At 49.8% G+C, this 19,895-nt stretch overlaps 1 protein-coding gene across 6 annotated transcripts in view; it reads left to right on the forward strand.

Annotated features, from left to right (window-relative positions):
• Positions 1-17,120, forward strand: part of blvra (biliverdin reductase A) — an 87,350-nt gene extending 70,230 nt beyond the window's left edge. For all 6 annotated transcript variants that reach the window (XM_072508788.1, XM_072508785.1, XM_072508790.1 and 3 more), the window contains 2 exons: positions 15,452-15,623; positions 16,805-17,120. In XM_072508788.1, coding sequence (XP_072364889.1) covers positions 15,452-15,623; positions 16,805-17,066 — 434 coding nt within the window. In that variant the 3' untranslated portion in view covers positions 17,067-17,120. The remainder of the gene's footprint in view (positions 1-15,451; positions 15,624-16,804) is intronic.
• Positions 17,121-19,895: the final 2,775 nt, after the last annotated feature.

The raw sequence follows: 19,895 nt of genomic DNA on the forward strand, positions 1-19,895 counted from the left end.
GGGGGTGGGGGGGGGGGCATGCGGGGACAGGGGCTGCAGTGCAGGCCGGGGCCATCGTGTAGCCTGTTGTACTTGGCTGCGGATGGGAATATGCACCATGCTAACACGTCTTGCCTTTCACTCCCTGCAGACAATGGACTTTGGAATTCAACCAGGAATGGTGGTCTTCATCCGAGCAGCTGCTGCCCTGGGGGCTGTACGAGCAGGAGGTGCTCGGGGAGGACCCTGCAGCAGCAGAACCTGCCCCAGAAGAGCCGGCTAGTGAGGATGGAGAGCCGGTTGCCCAACAGGCCAAAGAGGAGCTGGGAAGGAGGCGCTGCATCAGGCCTCGTGTGTACCGGCAGCACCTGTCATTCGTGAACCTGCCGTGTTTTTGAAGACTCTGGCTGAGCAGGAGGACCGTACAGCATATCTGCCGGGTCATTGCGCACCTGGCACCGTGGAGATATGGGGGTCGACACCTGCTCCTGGTGGCCGTCAAGGTAACAGTCGCCCTGAACTTTTTCGCCACAGGGTCCTTCAAGGCGCCAAGTATGGACCTGTCCGGGATCTTTCAGATCTCAGTGCACAGGTGCATCTGCGCCATCACGGAGGCTCTATATGCCCACTCGGGGGCGGGGTTGAGGTGGAGAAGGGTGGGGCCGGGTACCAGGGCTGTGAGCGGTGGCTGAACTGCTGGCCCTGGCTCATGCTCAACTCCAACGGCTGCCGCTCTCTCCCCTCCCCCACCTCCCCAACCTCCCCAGCTCCCTACATCCAGAATCCCTTCTGTAGCCAGTTCAGCCAGCCAAGCCCAGCTCATACCTCACACCCTTCTGATAGAGCACCGATGCAGATTGAAACGTTCGTGCGCAGGTGTGCGCCCCTAACGCTATCCCATGTGCTGCACCCATGCCAACCTCACTGCTGCCTAACCTTCTGGCCTTATGGGCTCTAACGCTACACCTAGGTGGATCTTCAGGCAGTACATCAGAGATGGAGGTGGCCTGCTGCTATTCCCGCCCTGTGACCTGGGTCCTCTTTGGCTGCCATACTCTGGAGTGACTGGGTCTGGACGGGCCCAGCAGCCTCTTGGGTGTCTCGGGTGGTGTGTCACCCTGTTCTGCCCGCCATGAATCAGATGCGCCAGCGACAGGATTTGGGGGAGTCCAAGGCGCTGCGGTGTTCTGGCACCTACCCTGCGGGGTCACCGGCATGGGCCCCATCACCTCCTCCTCCCTCAGGGTGCCCGGTGGCTCCCAGGCTGCTGCTCGGGATGTGGGTGCAGCCGGAGCATGCTCCAGGGGCACCCCTGCCACCTACTGCTGCCCGTCCTGGTAGCCTGCTCTCATCTTGACCAGGGTCTCCATGCTCGCAGAGTGTCTTTTGAGCTGGTGTGGAGCACCGTGTGTGCTTATATGCTGATGTTTGGGAAGTGGAGCTTGGACCTTATGGATGACTAGTGAGAGGAGGCCCTTTTTAGGGTCAACTCCACATCCTCCTATGCTCGGTTAAGATTAATTTGGTTTAAGGTTCTGCACAGAATTCACTTTACCTAGGCCAAAATTAATAGGTTTTTCACCAACACATGTAACAAATGTGACAGGTGCCCATCTGCCCCTGCAGACCATACCCACATGTTCTGGTCATGCCTGAAGCTGGATGGTATCTGGTCATCCTTCTTCGACACTCTTCGCAAAGTTCTAGATATTGACCTACAGCCTTATCCTTTGATAGCCACATTTGGAGTCTCATTTTCACCTGTCAGTTTCACTAAGATTGAGTCAGACATCATTACATTTGCTTCATTAATAGCCCGCAGGCGGATTTGAATAACCTGGAAGCCCCCAAGCAACCCAATGCTTCATCCTGGTTGGAAGACTTAATGTGGAGAAGATTAAGTATGCCGTAAAAGGAACCATTGAGAATTTATTTTGCAGATGGCAACCATTTGTCTCTTTCTGTTGCTGTTGATTATTAATGTTACTGTTGTTTTTGTATAGTTTTTGTTTGTTTATTGGGGGAGTTGCATTATGGTACTGTATTGTATTTTGTTTACCTGCTCCTTTCCTCTTTTGGAAATCAATAAAAAGAATTTACAAAAAAAAGGAGCTGTAACTCATTTCATTCTCCATTCATGCTGATGTGGCCTTTAAATTTGATGTGGGCATTGATTCCGGTGTGGGGCCACAATAATGAAATGCAAATGCATGCTAATAATGTTCACGGCATATGGTGTCCCTCCTGCCATTGACGGGAGAAGACAACTTTTGTAAGGGCCACGAGGAATCCAGCACGGGTTTTAAGGATACAAAATAATAACGTTTATTTACTATAACAATATATACATAACAGTAGCAGTAACTTCCCTTGCTACCTTCTCCTGGTTCCTGAACTGGCCAGCTTATTTATACCAGGAGTTTCTCCGCCCCCCTCATTGGGGAAGTTCATACTCCCATAGGATTGTGGGATAGTCATTAGTCCCCAGCCAATTGTAAGTAGGCAGGTTATAACATCCCCCCCCCCCCCCAAAGTCCAAGGAATCCACCGAAGACCCTGGCGAAGGAAGGCGTCGAACTCGTTTGGCCGCAGGCCGGACGCCATTTGCACGCGGCGCTGGATCAGGCGGCGTATAACGAGACGGAGACCGGCGCTTCCGTGATGAACGGCGCGGTTGTACATCCACGGCCTGTGGACCCGAGGATTCCCCCTCTGATTCATCCTGTGTCTCCATCTCGGAGTCAGAGTCTGCTGCCTCCGTCATGTCAGCGTCTCTATCTCCATTTGGTCCCGTAACGACCTGTGCAGGCTTCGAGTGAGGCACCAGTGGAAGATTTTGAGGACTACCTTCCCTTGTCTCTGGTCTTTGCGGCTGTTGAACTGAGCTCCGGGGGTGGGGAATCTTTTGAGGGGATGATCTTCTGGACCGGATGTGGTCTACATGTTTTCGCTGGAGACGACCCTGGGCTTGCACTTGGTAAGATATAGGGCCCGTTTGGCGAAAGATTACACCAGGAACCCATTGGGCACCACCAGCAAAATTCCGCACGAATACTGGGTCACCGGGTGCAAACTGCCGAATCGGATGATGCCGAGACAATCCCTGTCCCTGCCGTTCTTGTGTGCGGCGTACTTTTGCTCCAATGTCCGGGAAGACCATACTAAGGTGGGTGCGAAGTCTTCGGCCCATTAGGAGTTCTGCGGGAGCTACCCCAGTCACTGCATGGGGGGTGGTCCTGTACGTAAACAAAAAGCGAGCCAGTCTCGTGTCCATTGATCCGGAAGCCTGCTTCTTTAGGCCTCTTTTGAATGTTTGCACTGCACGCTCTGCCAACCCATTTGAAGCGGGGTGGTAAGGGGCAGTGCGGATATGGCGGATGCCGTTCATCTTTGTAAACCTAGCAAACTCCTCACTCGTGAATGGAGTGCCATTATCCGTGACCAGCGACTCGGGGAGGCCATGCGTACTAAATGATAAACAATTTTCAATTGTTGCGCAGGACGTTGTCCCCTGCATCTTATGCACCTCCAGCCATTTGGACTGGGCGTCAATTAGTAGAAGGAACATGGATCCCTGAAAAGGGCCTGCGAAATCTGCATGTAAGCGTGCCCAAGGCCGCCCTGGCCATTCCCAGTGATGTAGGGGCGTGGCCGGCGGAAGCTTCTGATGCTCCTGGCAAATGGAGCAGTTTTGGGCCACCTTCTCAATGTCGGTGTCGAGGCCTGGCCACCAGACATAACTCCGGGCCAACATTTTCATCTTGGTCACGCCCGGATGCCCATTGTGCAAGTCTGATAATATCAGCTCCTGGCCTTTTTCCCCAAACCAGGCTGGAATACCTCTGGGTATCGTCCTAGCACCTCAGTCAACCCTCCAGAAACTGTTTGGAGGATGTGCTGCCATTGCAACCGCAAATGGTGCAACCAGTCCCGACCCAACAGGCTGGGCCCATGGCCACGCACTACGATAAGTGGGAAACGCCCCTCCTGGCGTCCATAGACAACAGGGGTCATTGTAGTTCCTGCAATGTCCAGTGGTTCCCCCGTGTAGGTGGCCAACCTGGCCTGTGAGTCAGTTAATGTAAGGGTCTGTATACCCTGCTTGATGCGGTCGAATGTCCTCTGGGCGATCACGGAGACCGCTGCGCCAGTATCCAACTCCATCTCCAGCGGGTGGCCATTGACCCGTACTGTCACCTTAATGGGGGCCACACGGGGAGCTGCCACACAATGCAGCTGCAGGCAGTCGTCCTCCGTCTCCACGTCCTCAGGAGTGGTCGCCGCAGGTTCATCCACATGGAAGGTATGGCCTCTGGGCTGGTCCCAGTTATGGCCCCTGGGCTGGTCCCAGTTTCGGTCGGAACGACGGCGCATCTGGCGTCCCCAGGACCGCCGTCCGCGACGGGGTAGGCGCCTACAAGTCTGACACGGACATGGCTCCTCATCCATTGGCTCTGGAGAAGGCTCCCTTCGGGGAGGAATGTCCGATGGCCACTGGCGTCGGTCCGGTCGTTGCCTCGCCCAAGGTACCGCAGGAGTGCGGGGGGATGTTTTTGGGCGGAAAGGGTTGCGCCCCAAGGCATGCACTTCCATTCCCTGTAGCTTCTGTACTCCTCGCTCTGCGCTCTCTCGGGACAAGACTATTTGTATTGCCTGTTGAAAAGCCAATGTTGGCTCCGCTAACAACTTTCTCTGGGTTGCTACATTGTTAATACCGCAAACCAAACGGTCGCGTAACATTTTTGACAAGGTCTCACCATAGTCACAGTATTCCGCAATCCCGCATAGCCTGGATAAAAAATCGGCAAGGGATTCTCCAGGGGTCCTCTCAGCGGTATTAAACAAGTAACGCTGGACTATCGTGGACGGGGTTGGGTTAAAGTGTTGCCCCACTATATTCACAAGTTCATCAAACGTTTTGGTGTCCGGCGCAGCTGGGTACGTAAGGCTCCTAATCACCCCAAACGTATGCGGGCCGCAGGCGGTGAGCAATATGACCACCTGGCGCTCGTTTTCAGTGATATTGTTTGCCCGGAAATAGTAACGCATCCGTTGTGTGTACTGGTTCCAGCTTTCCAGCGCAGCATCAAAAACATCCAAACGTCTGTACAGAGGCATGGTATAATAGAAAACAACTTCCAACCTGTATCCAACAAAAATCCAGGGAGGTGGCTTCAGCAGTGTAGACAGCTATTCACTTTTACCTTCGTCGCCAGTTTTGTAAGGGCCACGAAGAATCCAGCACGAGTTTTAAGGATACAAAATAATAACGTTTATTTACTATAACAATATATATACATAACAGTAGCAGTAACTTCCCTTGCTACCTTCTCCTTCCTGCTGGTTCCTGAACTGGCCAGCTTATTTATACTAGGAGTTTCTCCGCCCCCCTCATTGGGGAAGTTCATACTCCCATAGGATTGTGGGATAGTCATTAGTCCCCAGTCAATCGTAAGTAGGCAGGTTATAACAACAACAATCACTTGCTGGTTTCACATCGCTAGGAAAACGCGCCTTGGACCTTCTCTGTGATCTCTCAACCAAACACTCCCGTACCGATTGGCGAGGCAAATCCCAGCCTATGTTTCAAGTGTGCACCTGAACTCCGGTTTTGTTGAGAGTTAACTGTTAAATGAGTGGGATTCCCTGGCTTTCCCGCGGCGTGTTTCTCAGCGGTGGGAGGCAGCGCGCCATTAGCCGGCAGTGTGATCTTCTTGTCCAGCTGCTGTCAATGGGATTTCCCACTGAATCCATGCCGCGCTGCCTGGAAACCCATGGCAGGGGTTCCCTGTCGGCGGGACCGGAAGATCAAAGCACTTCTTCAAAATGGTGGGAGGATGTTTGATAGCAGAAGAAAGAGAAGTGAAAGGAGAATCTGCTCATTTAAATTTAAAAAATATTTGCAATATTCTAAATGAGACTCGCAAATGTGAAAGTGAGCAGTGAAATGTAATTTTTTTTAAAATTACTGCAATATATTTTTAAAAGAGGTAGCTCGTGCTAGAAGGCTAGCATCTGGTTCAGAATAACACCAACAGCGCGGGTTTGATTCCCATTCCAACTGAGGCACACTTGCCATATCCTTCCTCGCCCTGGCCCAGAATGTGGAAGTCAATGTAAATGGCTACTGACACAAAACTACCAAGAAAACGGCTCAGGATGAAGCATCAGCAAACAGAGACAAGGACATGACTTTGGGCGGAGAACATTCAATACAGTGCCATTTTTAAAGATGTATCGTCTTCAACCAAACACTTAAAACCTGCAAAATGTCCCATTTTCTTCTATTTTATAAGTCTTGATATTGAAGTCCATCCTGTGAAATAAATCAATAATACTCTCTCTCACAAAACAATTTTAGCACCAGTCATAGCAAGTGAAGTTGGTCTATCTGTCTTCAGTCATGTATATGCAAACAAAGCTGTATTTCATCACTAGAAAGCATTGAACATCCCCTTCCTGTGCTTTGCCCCCTCCCATTCCTCAGAACGTTCCAAAGGACTTCAAAGCTAGGTCCAATGGCAGGCAGATCTGTTTGGTGGTGTCCATTGTTGTGTTATGCTGCTTCGGATAACACAGGCTGCTACTTGATGCAATCTTAACTAAAGGATGCTCCAGACTCTGAAGTGAGTTCAACGTGTTTATTGAACGATTAACATAGTTCTCAAATGAGTTTGACTCTCTGCTCATCTAACTGTAGTAACTCAGTCTAACTGTACCAGCTTGCTCTAAACCACGTGCTGGGGTGTGATGCTGCTGATCAACTCTGTCTAACTCTCTAGATGTCTGTCTGTGGAAAGAGGCAGGTGTGAGTGCTTCATCCCTTTTATAGTGTTTATGTCATGCCCCCTTGTGGTGATGCCACCTCTGAGTGTCCTGACTGCCCATTGGTTGTGTCCTATTCTGAGTGTTCATTGGTTGCATGTTTGCATATCATGACGTCCATGGCAGGATAAACATTGGCCAAAACATTCCCCCTGATTTCCTTCACACCATGTAATCGGATTGCTATATCCAGCTGAGCAGGCAAATAGGTTCTTGGCTTAACCTTCTCATCTGCAAAATGTTGCACTAAGCCATTATAAAGCATGATCACCCAGTAGTATTCTGGTTTATAAATCCTGAATATCGTTCCGTGCTGCTTGACTCACAATCATTTGGTGATAACTGACGTTTTTTAAATTCCTACCAGGTTTAAACCATTTGTGAAAAATTAGCTTTTAAGTATTCTCATTCCGGCAGGGTAGCACAGTGGTTAGCACTATTGCTTCACAGCGCCAGGGACCAGGCTTGATTTCCGGCTTGGGTCACTGTCTGTGCGGAGTCTACACGTTCTCCCCGTGTCTGCGTGGGTTTCCTCCGAGTGCTCCAGTTTCCTTCCACAAGTCCCGAAAGACGTGTTTGTTAGGTGAATTGGACATTCGGAATTCTCCCCCTGTGTACCCTATCAGGCGTCGGAATGTGGCAACTTGGGGATTTTCACAGTAACTTCATTGCAGTGTTAATGTAAGCCTACTTGTGACACCAATGATTAGTATTAGTATTCCTATTGGTCCAAGAAGGACCAAATCTTGCCCTGGCACAGATACTTCTCTGTTAATTGTCAGTTTAGTTATTCAAATGGGTTCCAATGTGGTTCTTTAATTTGTTAGTCATATTCTGAAAGTTAATATGACGGTAACACTTTTATTTAAAAAATCATTCACATGATTTGGGTGTCTTTGGCTAGGCCAGCATTTATTGCCCATCCTTAATTGTCCTTCAGAAGATGGTGATGAACTGCTTTCCTGAACCTGTACAGTCTGTGTAATGAAGGTATGCCACTGTGCCACTTAGGTCGAGAGTTGCAAGATTTTGACCCAGGGACAGGGAAGGAACGGCAATAAAATCAGATACTGCGATATCTGCAGAAAAACATGCAGCTGCTGGTGTTCCCATACATCAGCTGCTGGTGTTCCCATACATCAGCTGCTGGTGTTCCCATACATCAGCTGCTGGTGTTCCCATACATCAGCTGCTGGTGTTCCCATACATCAGCTGCTGGTGTTCCCATACATCAGCTGGCCTTACCTTTCTAGATGGCAGGTTAACATAATACTGTTAAAGAAGCAAGTGCTGCAGTGTATTTTAAAGATGGTACACACTGCTGCTGTGGTGCATCAGTGGTGGAACGAGTGAATGTTTAAAGTTGTGAAAGCATGTTAAAAAAGTGGGTTGTTTTGTGCTGGACGGTGTTAAGCTTTTAGAGTGTTGATGGTGCCAGCCATCCAAGCAAGTGGTCTGTGCCTTGTAGATGAGGAAAAGGATTTGAGGAGTCAGGAGATGAGTTATGTGCTGCAAAATTTCCAGCCTTTGACCTGCATTTGTAACCACAACATTTATGTGGCTGGTCCAGTTAAGTTTCTGATCAATGGTGCCTCCTAAGGTGTTGATGTCAGGAGATTCAGTGATGGTAATCCCATTGAAAGTCACGAGGAGATGATTAGACAGCCTCTTGTTAGAAGGTCATTACCCAGCACTTGTGAGGCACCAATGCTACTTCTCACTAGTCAGCCAAGCCTCAATGCTTGGGTCTTGCTACATACAGGAAGTATTATCTGAGGAGCTGCGAATGTAACTGAACAATGTGCAATCATCTACGGACGTTCTCAATTCTGACTTTATGATATTGGGAAGGTCATTGATGAAACAGTTGTGCCCTGAGGAATTTCTGCCACGCGGTCCTGGGTTGAGATGATTAGCCTCCAGCAACCACAGCCATCTTTCTTTGTGTTAGGTATGGCACCTTTTCCTCCAGTTGCCATTGACTTCAATTTTACTCAGGCACCTTGATCCCACACTCAGTGAAAAGATGCCATGTTCACTTCACCTTTTATCCATGTTTAGGCTAGGCTGTAAGAGCTCCAGAACCTAATGGAACCCAAACTGAGCATCAGTGAGCAACCTATTGCTGAGTAAGTGCCACTTGATAGCAATGTGAACAACACTTTCCGTCACTTTGCTAATGATTGCGAGTAAACAAATGGGGTGGTAATTGGCTGGATTGGAATTGTCTTGCTTTTAATGGGCACATTATATCTAAACAATTTGCCACATTGTTGGGTAACTGCCAGTGTTGTAGCTGTGCAGAAACAGCATAGCAAGAGCACACAGTTAGTTCTGGAGCAAAGGTCTTTGTGGTGAATTTATTATACCAATAATCCACCATTGTATTTGTATCTGTGCTATGCTGTTGCCCTTGTGGGCTCCTCCTGTGGGCCATTGTATGGCAATATCCGTAGGGGAACATGTTGGGGCCTGTATGGGCTCCGCCCATGGCTCCTCCCCTTGAAGGGCAGTATAAAGAGCAGTCGACCTGTAAGCGGTTCTCAGTACTGGATCAGTCGCAGGCAGGCACTGTTCTAAGTTGATTAAAGCCACAGTTTACTTCTACTCTTGTCTCGAGTGAATTGATGGTCGCATCAGTCTTCAACACTACAGCTAAGATATTGCTGGGGTACATGATGCCTTTGATGCATCTAGTGCATTCAGCTGTTTTTTGATAGCCCGTGGAGTGAATTGAATTGACCAATGACAAGCATCTGTGAGGTTAGGGACTTTAGGAGGCAGAGATGGACCATCTGCCCGGCACTTGTGGCAAAGATAGTTGAAAACACTTTAGCCTCAACTTCTACGCTCTGGACTTCCGGTTGCGGTGATGCCTTGCTAGCCGCACGTTTCGGCGGCTCCAGCTCCGATGGACCTTCGGGCTCTTTTAAGAGCCCCAACGGGAAATTTTTGGGCGACGCAACCCGGTGTGGGGTGAGTGAGAAGGGAGTCCCCCCCCCCAACGAAGGAGGAAAAAACTAGCGGTGGCGGCTGCAGCGCAAGGAATCGTCGACCAAAGAGACAGAAAGGGAGAAGCACAAGATGGCGGCGGAGAAAGCGCAGGCGACATGGGGGCCCGAGCAGGATGAATTTTTGAGACGGTGCATGGAGCTGCTGAAGAGGGAGGTGCTGACCCCGATGCTACAGGCAATTGAGGGGCTCAAGGAGACACAAAAGATCCAGGAGACTGAGCTCCGCATGGTGGAGCAGAAGGTGACGGATAATGAGGACGAGATCCTGGGCTTGGCGGTTAAGACACAGACGCACGAGGCACTTCATAAAAAGTGTATTGAAAGGATCGAGGCCCTAGAAAACGGAGCGCGAAGGAAGAACCTTCGGATACTGGGTCTCCCTGAGGGTGTGGAAGGAGGGGACTGTGGAGCTTATGCAAGTACGATGCTGAGCTCACTGGTGGGTGCTGAGGCCCCTATGGGCCCCTTGGAGGTGGAGTGGGCACATCGGATCCCGGCGAGAAGACCAAAAGCGGGGGAACCACCCAGGGCAATAATCGTGCGATTTCACCGCCTTAAGGATAGAGAAGAGGTCCTGAGATGGGCTAAAAAGGTGCGGAGTAGCAGATGGGAGAATGCAGCGGCACGGGTGTACCAGGATTGGAGTGCGGAGGTGGCGAGAAGGAGGGCGAGCTTTAACCGAGCCAAGGAGGTGTTGCATAAAAGGAAGGTGAAGTTCGGGATGCTGCAGCCGGCAAGACTATGGGTCACGTATCAGGAGAGACACCATTATTTCGAGACGGCGCCGGTGAGGGGGGAAAGACGGGACACAGATGGAGAATAAGGAAGGGGAGGGGGAGGGGAAAGGGAGCTGCGCCACAAGAGGCGGGTCAGGTAAAGGGATGTTCCCGCGCCAGAAAGAATATGGCGGGAAGACAGGCGCAAGGCGGATGGGAGTTCCCCACACGGGGGGGTCGAGGAGTGAGCAGGAGTAGCCGGGGTCAGTTGAAGTCAGCTGACTTACGGAAGTAACATGGGGGGAGCAATCACGCTAGAAAGAGATCTGGCGGGGGGGGGGGGGGGGGGGGGGACAACTGGGTTGCTGCTGCGGAAATCGAAAAGGAAATGGCTAAAGAGTGGGTGGGCGAGGATGGTATGCGACGCTGGAGGAGCGAGTGGGAGCGCGGAGGCGGGATATGGGACTGGCCTAGAGAAGGTAATGGCTAGTCGACACGGGAGGGGGGCAGGTAGCCCCCTAGTGAGGCTGATCACGTGGAACGTGAGAGGCCTGAACGGACCGATAAAAAGGGCCTGAGTGCTCGCGCATTTGAAAGGACTAAGGGCAGACGTGGTTATGCTCCAAGAGACGCACCTAAAGGTGGCGGACCAAGTTAGGTTAAGGAAAGGATGGGTGGGACAGGTGTTCCACTCAGGACTGGACGCAAAGAATAGAGGGGTGGCCATTTTGGTGGGGAAACGGGTAGCATTTGAAGCAAAGAACATAGTAGCAAATAGCGGAGGTAGATATGTAATGGTGAGTGGCAGGCTGGAGGGAATGGAGGGCATGTTGGTTAATGTATATGCCCCGAACTGGGATGATGCGGGATTTATGAGACGGATGCTGGGGCGTATACCGGACCTGGAGGTAGGAAACTTGATTTTAGGAGGGGACTTTAATACGGTGCTGGACCCGGGGCTAGATAGATCCAGCTCAAGGACCGGAAGGCCGGCAGCGGCCAAGGTGCTTAAGGGGTTTATGGACCAAATGGGGGGAGTGGATCCATGGCGATTTCTTAGACCTAGGGCTAGGGAGTTCTCCTTCTTCTCCCATGTCCATAAAGTGTACTCCCGGATAGATTTTTTTGTTTTGGGAAGGTCGTTGATCTCTAGGGTGGAAGAAGCTGAGTATTCAGCCATAGCGGTTTCGGACCATGCCCCACAAAGGGTGGACCTGGAAGTAGGAGAGGAAAGGGAGCAGAGAGCACTCTGGCGATTAGATGTGGGATTGATGGCGGATGAGGGAATGTGTGCAAGAGTGCGGGGGTGTATTGAGAGATACCTGGAGGTCAATGACGACGGCGAGGTCCCTGTGGGAGTGGTATGGGAAGCACTAAAAGCGGTGGTCAGAGGAGAGCTGATCTCCATTGGGGCCCACAAAAGGAAAACAGAGGCCAAGGGAAGGGAAAGATTACTGGGGGAGATTTTAAGGGTGGATAGGGAATTTGCAGAGACCCCGGAGGAGGGACTGTACGGGGAGAGGAGACGACTACAGACGGAGTTTTACCTTCAGACCACCAGAAAAGCGGAGGTGCTGTGGAGGAAGGCACAGGGGAGGAGGTATGAATATGGGGAAAAGGCTAGTCGCCTGCTGGCTCATCAATTGCGAAAGAGGATGGCAGCGAGGGAGATAGGAGGAATTAGAGACGAAAGGGGAGACACGGTGCGAAGGGCAGGAAAGATAAATGAGGTGTTCAAGACCTTCTATGAGGAACTGTATAGGTCTCAACCCCCAGAGGGAGAGGAGGGGATGCGGCAGTTCCTGGATCAATTGAGGTTCCCGAAAGTGGAGGAGCAGGAGGTGGTAGGCCTGGGGGCACCGATTGGGGTGGACGAGGTTATTAAGGGATTGGGAAGCATGCAAGCAGGGAAGGCTCCGGGACCAGACGGGTTCCCGGTGGAATTTTACAGAAAATATGTGGACTTGGTGGCCCCGTTGATGGTGAGGACGTTCAATGAGGCCAGGGAAGGAGGGACTTTAACCCCGACAATGTCGGAGGCGACGATATCGCTAATTTTGAAGAGGGATAAAGATCCGTTGCAGTGCGGGTCCGATAGACCTATTTCATTATTGAACGTGGACGCCAAATTGCTGGCAAAGGTACTGGCATCGAGGATAGAGGACTGTGTCCCGGGGGTGGTGCACGAAGACCAGACAGGGTTCGTAAAAGGGAGACAACTGAATGTTAACGTGCGACGACTATTAGGGGTGATAATGATGTCCCCAGTGGAGGGGGAGGCAGAGATAGTGGCGGCAATGGATGCAGAGAAGGCATTTGATAGGGTGGAGTGGAAGTATATATGGGATGTGTTAAGGAGGTTTGGGTTCGGGAACGGGTTTATTAGCTGGGTCAAACTTCTTTATGGGGCTCCAACGGCAAGTGTAGTTACGGGTCGACAAAGATCGGAGTATTTCCGACTATATAGGGGAACAAGACAGGGATGCCCGCTGTCTCCATTGTTGTTCGCGCTGGCAATTGAACCTCTGGCCATGGCGTTGAGAGACTCCAGGAAATGGAGAGGGGTGATTAGAGGGGGAGAAGAACACCGAGTCTCGCTATACGCAGATGACCTATTGTTATACGTATCGGACCCAGCGGGGGGGATGATAGAGGTTATGCGAATGTTGAGTGAGTTCGGGGATTTCTCGGGGTATAGGCTAAACATGGGGAAGAGTGAATTATTTGTGATACATCCAGGGGACCAGAGTAGAGAGACAGAAGGCCTGCCTCTAAGGAAAGTGGAAAGAAACTTCCGATACCTGGGGATTCAGATCGCTAGGAGCTGGGGAACCTTGCACAGACTTAATCTGACATGGCTGGTAGAACAAATGGAGGAGGACTTCCAGAGGTGGGACATGCAGCCTCTGTCGCTGGCGGGCAATTAAGAATATGGTCCTCCCGAGGTTCTTATTTGTATTTCAATGTCTCCCTATACTAATCACTAAGACCTTTTTCAATAAAATAGACAGGAGCATCACGAGCTTCGTGTGGGCAGGGAAAGTTCCGAGAGTAAGGAGGGGGTTCCTTCAGCGAAGTAGGGACAGAGGTGGATTGGCACTACCGAACTTGGGCGATTACTACTGGGCCGCCAATGTGGCAATGATACGTAAATGGATGATGGAGGGTGAGGGAGCGGCGTGGAAAAGACTGGAGAGAAAGTCCTGTAAAGGGACGAGTTTAGAGGCGCTGGTGACGGCGCCGCTTCTCGCCAAAAAAGTTTACCACGAACCCGGTGGTGGCGGCAACATTGAATATCTGGGGACAGTGGAGGCGACAGAGAGGGGTGCGGGGTGCCCTGGTGGGGTCCCCAATTAGGAACAACCATAGGTTCGCCCCAGGAAGAATGGATGGAGGATTCCAGAGCTGGCACCAGTTGGGAATTAGGAGGGTGGGAGATTTATTTATAGATGGGACTTTTGCGAGCTTGGGAGCATTGGAGGAAAAGTATAAGTTGCCCCGGGGAAACTTCCTGAGATATATGCAGGTGAGGGTGTTTACTAGACAACAGGTGAGGGAATTTCCGCTGCTCCCGACACAGGGGATTCAGGACAGAGTGCTTTCAGGGGTGTGGGTCGGAGAGGGCAAGGTGTCAGAGATATACCGAGAGATGAGGGAAGAGGGGGAGGAGTTGGTGGGTGAACTAAAAGGAAAGTGGGAAGAAGAACTAGGGGAGGAGATAGAGGAGGGTATGTGGGCTGATGCCCTAAGCAGGGTAAATTCCTCTTCCTCATGCGCCAGGCTTAGCCTGATTCAATTTAAGGTGCTACATAGAGCACACATAACGGGAGCAAGATTGAGCAGGTTCTTTGGAGTGGAGGACAAATGTGGGAGGTGCGGCGGGAGCCCGGCAAACCACGCACATATGTTTTGGGCGTGCCCGGCACTGGAGGGGTATTGGAAGGGAGTGACGGGAGTGATTTCAAAGGTGGTGAAGGCCCGGGTCAAACCAGGCTGGGGGCTAGCTCTATTTGGAGTTGCGGATGGGCCGGGAGTGCAGGAGGCGAAAGAGGCCGACGTTGTGGCCTTTGCGTCCCTAGTAGCCCGGCGTAGGATCCTACTCGTGTGGAAGGAGGCGAAACCCCCCGGACTGGAGGCCTGGGTAAACGATATGGCGGGGTTCATCAAACTGGAGCAGATAAAGTTTGCCCTGAGAGGATCGGCTCAAGGGTTCACCAGGCGGTGGCAGCCATTTCTCGACTACCTAAGGGAACGTTAGAGGGAAGACAGATGACCAGCAGCAGCAACCCAGGGGGGAGGGGGTTAGTTTAGTTTATGTCAAAAGATTATGGGGTTTAGTTATTTGGGTATTGTTAAAAATTTCTTTATTGTTACGTTTGCTTTGTAAGAGGGAAAAAATTGTTGTTTGGAAAAAAATTTCAATAAAATATATATTTTTTAAAAAACTTCTACGCTCTGGTGCTGGCCTCCACCATCATTCAGGCAAGACAAGGTCATTGAGCCTCCTCCTCCTAATAGTTGATTATCTGTTCACTAGATGTGACAGCTCTGCAGAGCTTTGATGAGATGTGTTGATGAGATCTGTTGATTGTGAAATTGCTTAGCTCTGTTTATCATGTTGCTTCTGTTGTTTCGCACAGGTATGCACTTCTGTGTTATATTATAGGCAAGTGTTTCTCATCACAAACTTTTGCATAATTGATATCCTCTGTAAGTAATGTACACTAGTAGACAGCTGTCAATAGGATCAGATTTGTGGATTGTAAGTAATTTAAGTAAGTTTGGCATTAAGGCAAGAGAACTTTGAGCTTTTGAGGAGGCGTTTATCATAGCAATGTCTGTACTTGGTATTTAACTTTGTTATGTCAATTTTGTTGTATCAAAGCACATACATTGGAGGTACCTTTTATTTTCTAGGTGGACCACTAGATCGTCAACGCACTGGATTCCTCACCTTTAGTGGGATAGCCCGTCTGTCATGGCTTGTGGATCTCTTTGGGGAGCTCAATTTCAAATCTGCTACATTGGAAGAACTAAAAAAGCAGCAGTACTGGAAGTTGACAACACACTTACACACTAAAAATAGCAGGTTAGTGATTCCAACACTAGTTCTACTCATTCTTGACAAGAGATAACAAGATACATTTGTAAAGTACAATTCAAGCAGTGTCCACTTTCCTGAAGAAAGGGAGGCAAAGAAAGAAGTAATAGGGCTGGATTTGCGGCCCCCGCTGGGGTCGCAGTTAGAGACGGGCAGGAGCTAAAGATAGCACCACCGGCTGGCATTCCAGTTCCCTGGCTCGATCCCACCACTGGACCATTTTTATGGAGGTGCAATCGGGGTTAGGGAGATGGATAATCAACATGGCTCATTTCAGACAGACTTAAGACCCAGTATAGGAGCTGACTGGGAATTTCCAGTCCGTCTCCAGGTTCTCGCAGGTGGTGGAGCACAGTTAGGCTGAGGCCTTCCATGCCATCCTGGATGCAGAAACAGCCACAGAGTGCCCGAAAGAGGGTTTCCGACCTCCCCACTGTTCCTATCCTCCCTTCCCCTCACAGTGGTAGCCTGGGTGCAAATTTAGCATATATTCCAAAAACTTGGAAACAGTACCTTCATCTTGAAGATCATTCTCCCTGACTTACCCTCTACTATAGCCTGCTGCTTCTTTCAGCTAGAAGGCTTCTGATTGGCTCTCCAGCTTTGACAGCCCACCTGCAGTCCTTAGTTGGATGGTGAGTCTCCAGGCCAATTAAGGCTGGGGGCCCCTGAAAATCCTTATTCTAGTCTCCCATCCTCCGAGGGCAGGTTTGGGACCCGGAAACTGTCCCAACGTTTGTTTCCCACCCCCAGGGTGTCTTGCAAAGTGTTTGTTCTTGTCACAAAGTCAATGCTAGAGTTAGTATCCTATCACATTTCTGAAAGATACCTTCCTCCACCCTACCCAGGAAGGTTCTTGTATTACAATTGTATTTGAGCGTAACATTTATATAACTAATCTAATATACTTTGCCTGTATTATTGCAATGGTGATGGGAATGCTGTCGAAATTTGCTTAGATTTTTCTATTTCCTCGTGGTTTAGTTATGACATTTGTTTGCATTTTTCTCGTGATAGAATCAGGTCTAAAGTAATGGAAACTAAGATTCATATTAAGTGAATGACAACTGTAAAGTGACAGGATTAACAGTTCTATCAAGGAGTTGTGTATATGAATTACCAGTTTACAATATTTCATTAAGTGTCTACTCTTTATTCATTTTTTTTAGACCTTTAATCTGGATTGAAGAAAGAGGACCAGGTTTAAAACGCAAAAAATGTATCAATTTCCAGTTCAAATCAGACACTGTGGATCATATTCCAGCAGTGCCTAATAGCCCGGTTGGACTATTCATGCAAGACCTCAGTCTGTTTGCCCAGAAGCTAGCAGGGCAAACACCCACCGAGCCCTCTGAAAAGAATCGCATCATGTACTGCCTAGGTCTGGCTGATGAGATAAGAGTTTTCTGTGAGCAGATTCCACCAAATTAACACAATAATGAATCTTCCTCCTCCTTTTGCAAATAAAATTAGTGCTTTATTGGATTAATGGATTGGCTTTTGGGATTAATATGTATTGCTGAAAAAAAGAGACATGCTGTCGAAGCTTTTCGTCTTGCTCTAGAATTCGCAAGAATACCAATTGTAACGGGACTGCAATTTATACTGTATGAGAAAAGAGCGCTGATTGATTGGCAAGTGGGCAATGATTAGTAGAGTTCTTGCCATGGAGAATGCACCAGGGGGAAATTAACTGCCAAGCTTTTATTTAAATTCAAATCAGGCAGGTCAACTCTGATTGAGCAAAGCACTAAAAACTCACTGAAGCAGGAACGGTTTGGCAACGCAATTAATGGCACCGGCAGACATGAAGTAAACCTCTCTGACCATGTATTCTCTAAGTTTGTTATCACACATGGCTTCAATTTTGGTGTGCCTTCGTTCCACATAAAAGGGAAGGGGTATTTACTGAGCTCCAATTCCTCTACTCCTAGCTACCCCATCACAAACCAGTATCCACTGAACATACTGAATTCTTGAGAGTGCACCTAACTAATCTGGCATGCGCATATTGCAACATCCCAAATGATTTGGCTGATTTTCATGTGCAAAGCGAATATCTGGTAACATTCGAGGTAAATTAATTCCTTAATTTAGTAACTAAAAGCTGCTCCGTTGATTATTGTAGTTTAGTTGCTTTCCTGAAACAGGAGTCAGCTGAGTCACTCTTAACTGTAGCTGGTTAACTGTGCAACTGTTTTAATCCAGTTTCCAAAGCATTTTTGAGGCCTATAAAAAGAGAAGCCACTCAGTGCCTGCTAGGCTAAATGAGAGTGCTTTTGGAGTTGGGTGAACAACAGGGAGTTAGGTGAAACTGGTAGAAGGTGAAGCTGAAAAGACTGAGTGCTGAGCTCAATCTCAGTCCGGGCAGGAGCGGAGCGCGGCTGAGTTTTGTAAACACCAAGGTCGGATTTGTGTTCTCATTGACTTCGCAGTCAGCATCACAGTGAAGCAGCCCTGATTAAAAGGTGCTTTTTTTTTGGAGGAAGGGAGTAACTGAGAAACAGCACAAATAAAGTACAAGTAAGTGAAAGTCTGGGTCATTATAATAAAGTAATATAAGTGAACAAAGTAGGGTAAGGGAAGTAAAGTTAGCATAGGGGAGGTAAGTAAATAGTATTCTTATTTGGTTTTGTAAGGGCCCCGAAGAATCCAGCACGAGTTTTAAGGATACAAAATAATAAAGTTTATTTACTATAACAATATATACATAGCAGTAACTTCCCTTGCTACCTTCTCCTTCCTCCTGGTTCCTGGACTGGCCAGCTTATTTATAGTAGGAGTTTCTCCGCCCCCCTCATTGGGGAAGTTCATACTCCCATAGGATTGTGGGATAATCATTAGTCCCCAGCCAATCGTCAGTAGGCAGGTTATAACATCCCTCCCCCCCAAAGTCCAAGGAATCCACCGTAGGCCCTGGCGAAGGGAGGCGTCGAACTCGTTTGGCCGCAGGCCGGACGCCATTTGCACGCGGCGCTGGATCAGGCGGCGTATAACGAGACGGAGACCGGCGCTTCCGTGATGAACGGCGCGGTTGTACATCCACGGCCTGTGGACCCGAGGATTCCCCCTCTGATTCATCCTGTGTCTCCATCTCGGAGTCAGAGTCTGCTGCCTCCGTCATGTCAGCGTCTCTGTCCCCATTCGGTCCCGTCATGACCTGCGCAGGCTTTGAGTGAGGCACCAGTGGAAGATTTGGAGGACTACCTTCCCTTGTTTCTGGTCTTTGCCGCTGTTGAACTGAGCTCCGGGGGCGGGGAATCTTTTGCGGGGATGATCTTCTGGACCGGACGTGGTCTACATGTTTTCGCTGGAGACGACCCTGGGCTTGCACTTGGTACGATATAGGGCCCGTTTGGCGAAAGATTACCCCAGGAACCCATTGGGCACCACCAGCAAAATTCCGCACGAATACTGGGTCACCGGGCGCAAACTGCCGAATCAGACGATGCTGAGACAATCCCGGTCCCTGCCGTTCTTGTGTGCGGCGTACATTTGCGCCAATGTCCGGGAAGACCATACTAAGGCGGGTGCGAAGTCTCCGGCCCATTAGGAGTTCTGCGGGAGCTACCCCAGTCACTGTATGGGGGGTGGTCCTGTACGTAAACAAAAAGCGAGCCAGTCTCGTGTCCATTGATCCGGAAGACTGCTTCTTTAGGCCTCTTTTGAATGTTTGCACTGCACGCTCTGCCAACCCATTTGAAGCCGGGTGGTAAGGGGCAGTGCGAATATGGCGGATGCCGTTCATCTTTGTAAACCTAGCAAACTCCTCACTCGTGAATGGAGTGCCATTATCCGTGACCAGCACCTCAGGGAGGCCATGCGTGCTAAATGATAAACGCATTTTTTCCAATTGTTGCGCAGGACGTTGTCCCCTGCATCTTATGCACCTCCAGCCATTTGGACTGGGCGTCAATTAGTAGAAGGAACATGGATCCCTGAAAAGGGCCTGCGAAATCTGCATGTAAGCGTGCCCAAGGCCGCCCTGGCCATTCCCAGTGATGTAGGGGCGCGGCCGGCGGAAGCTTCTGATGCTCCTGGCAAATGGAGCAGTTTTGGGCCACCTTCTCAATGTCGGTGTCGAGGCCTGGCCACCAGACATAACTCCGGGCCAACATTTTCATCTTGGTCACGCCCGGATGCCCATTGTGCAAGTCTGATAATATCAGCTCCTGGCCTTTTTCCGGGACAACCACACGCGTCCCCCACAAGAGGATGCAGTCTTCCACGCTGAACTCTGACAGCTTGGAGGAAAATGCC

The sequence above is a fragment of the Scyliorhinus torazame genome, chromosome 6, assembly GCF_047496885.1.
Source record: "Scyliorhinus torazame isolate Kashiwa2021f chromosome 6, sScyTor2.1, whole genome shotgun sequence".
Taxonomy (NCBI): domain Eukaryota; kingdom Metazoa; phylum Chordata; class Chondrichthyes; order Carcharhiniformes; family Scyliorhinidae; genus Scyliorhinus; species Scyliorhinus torazame.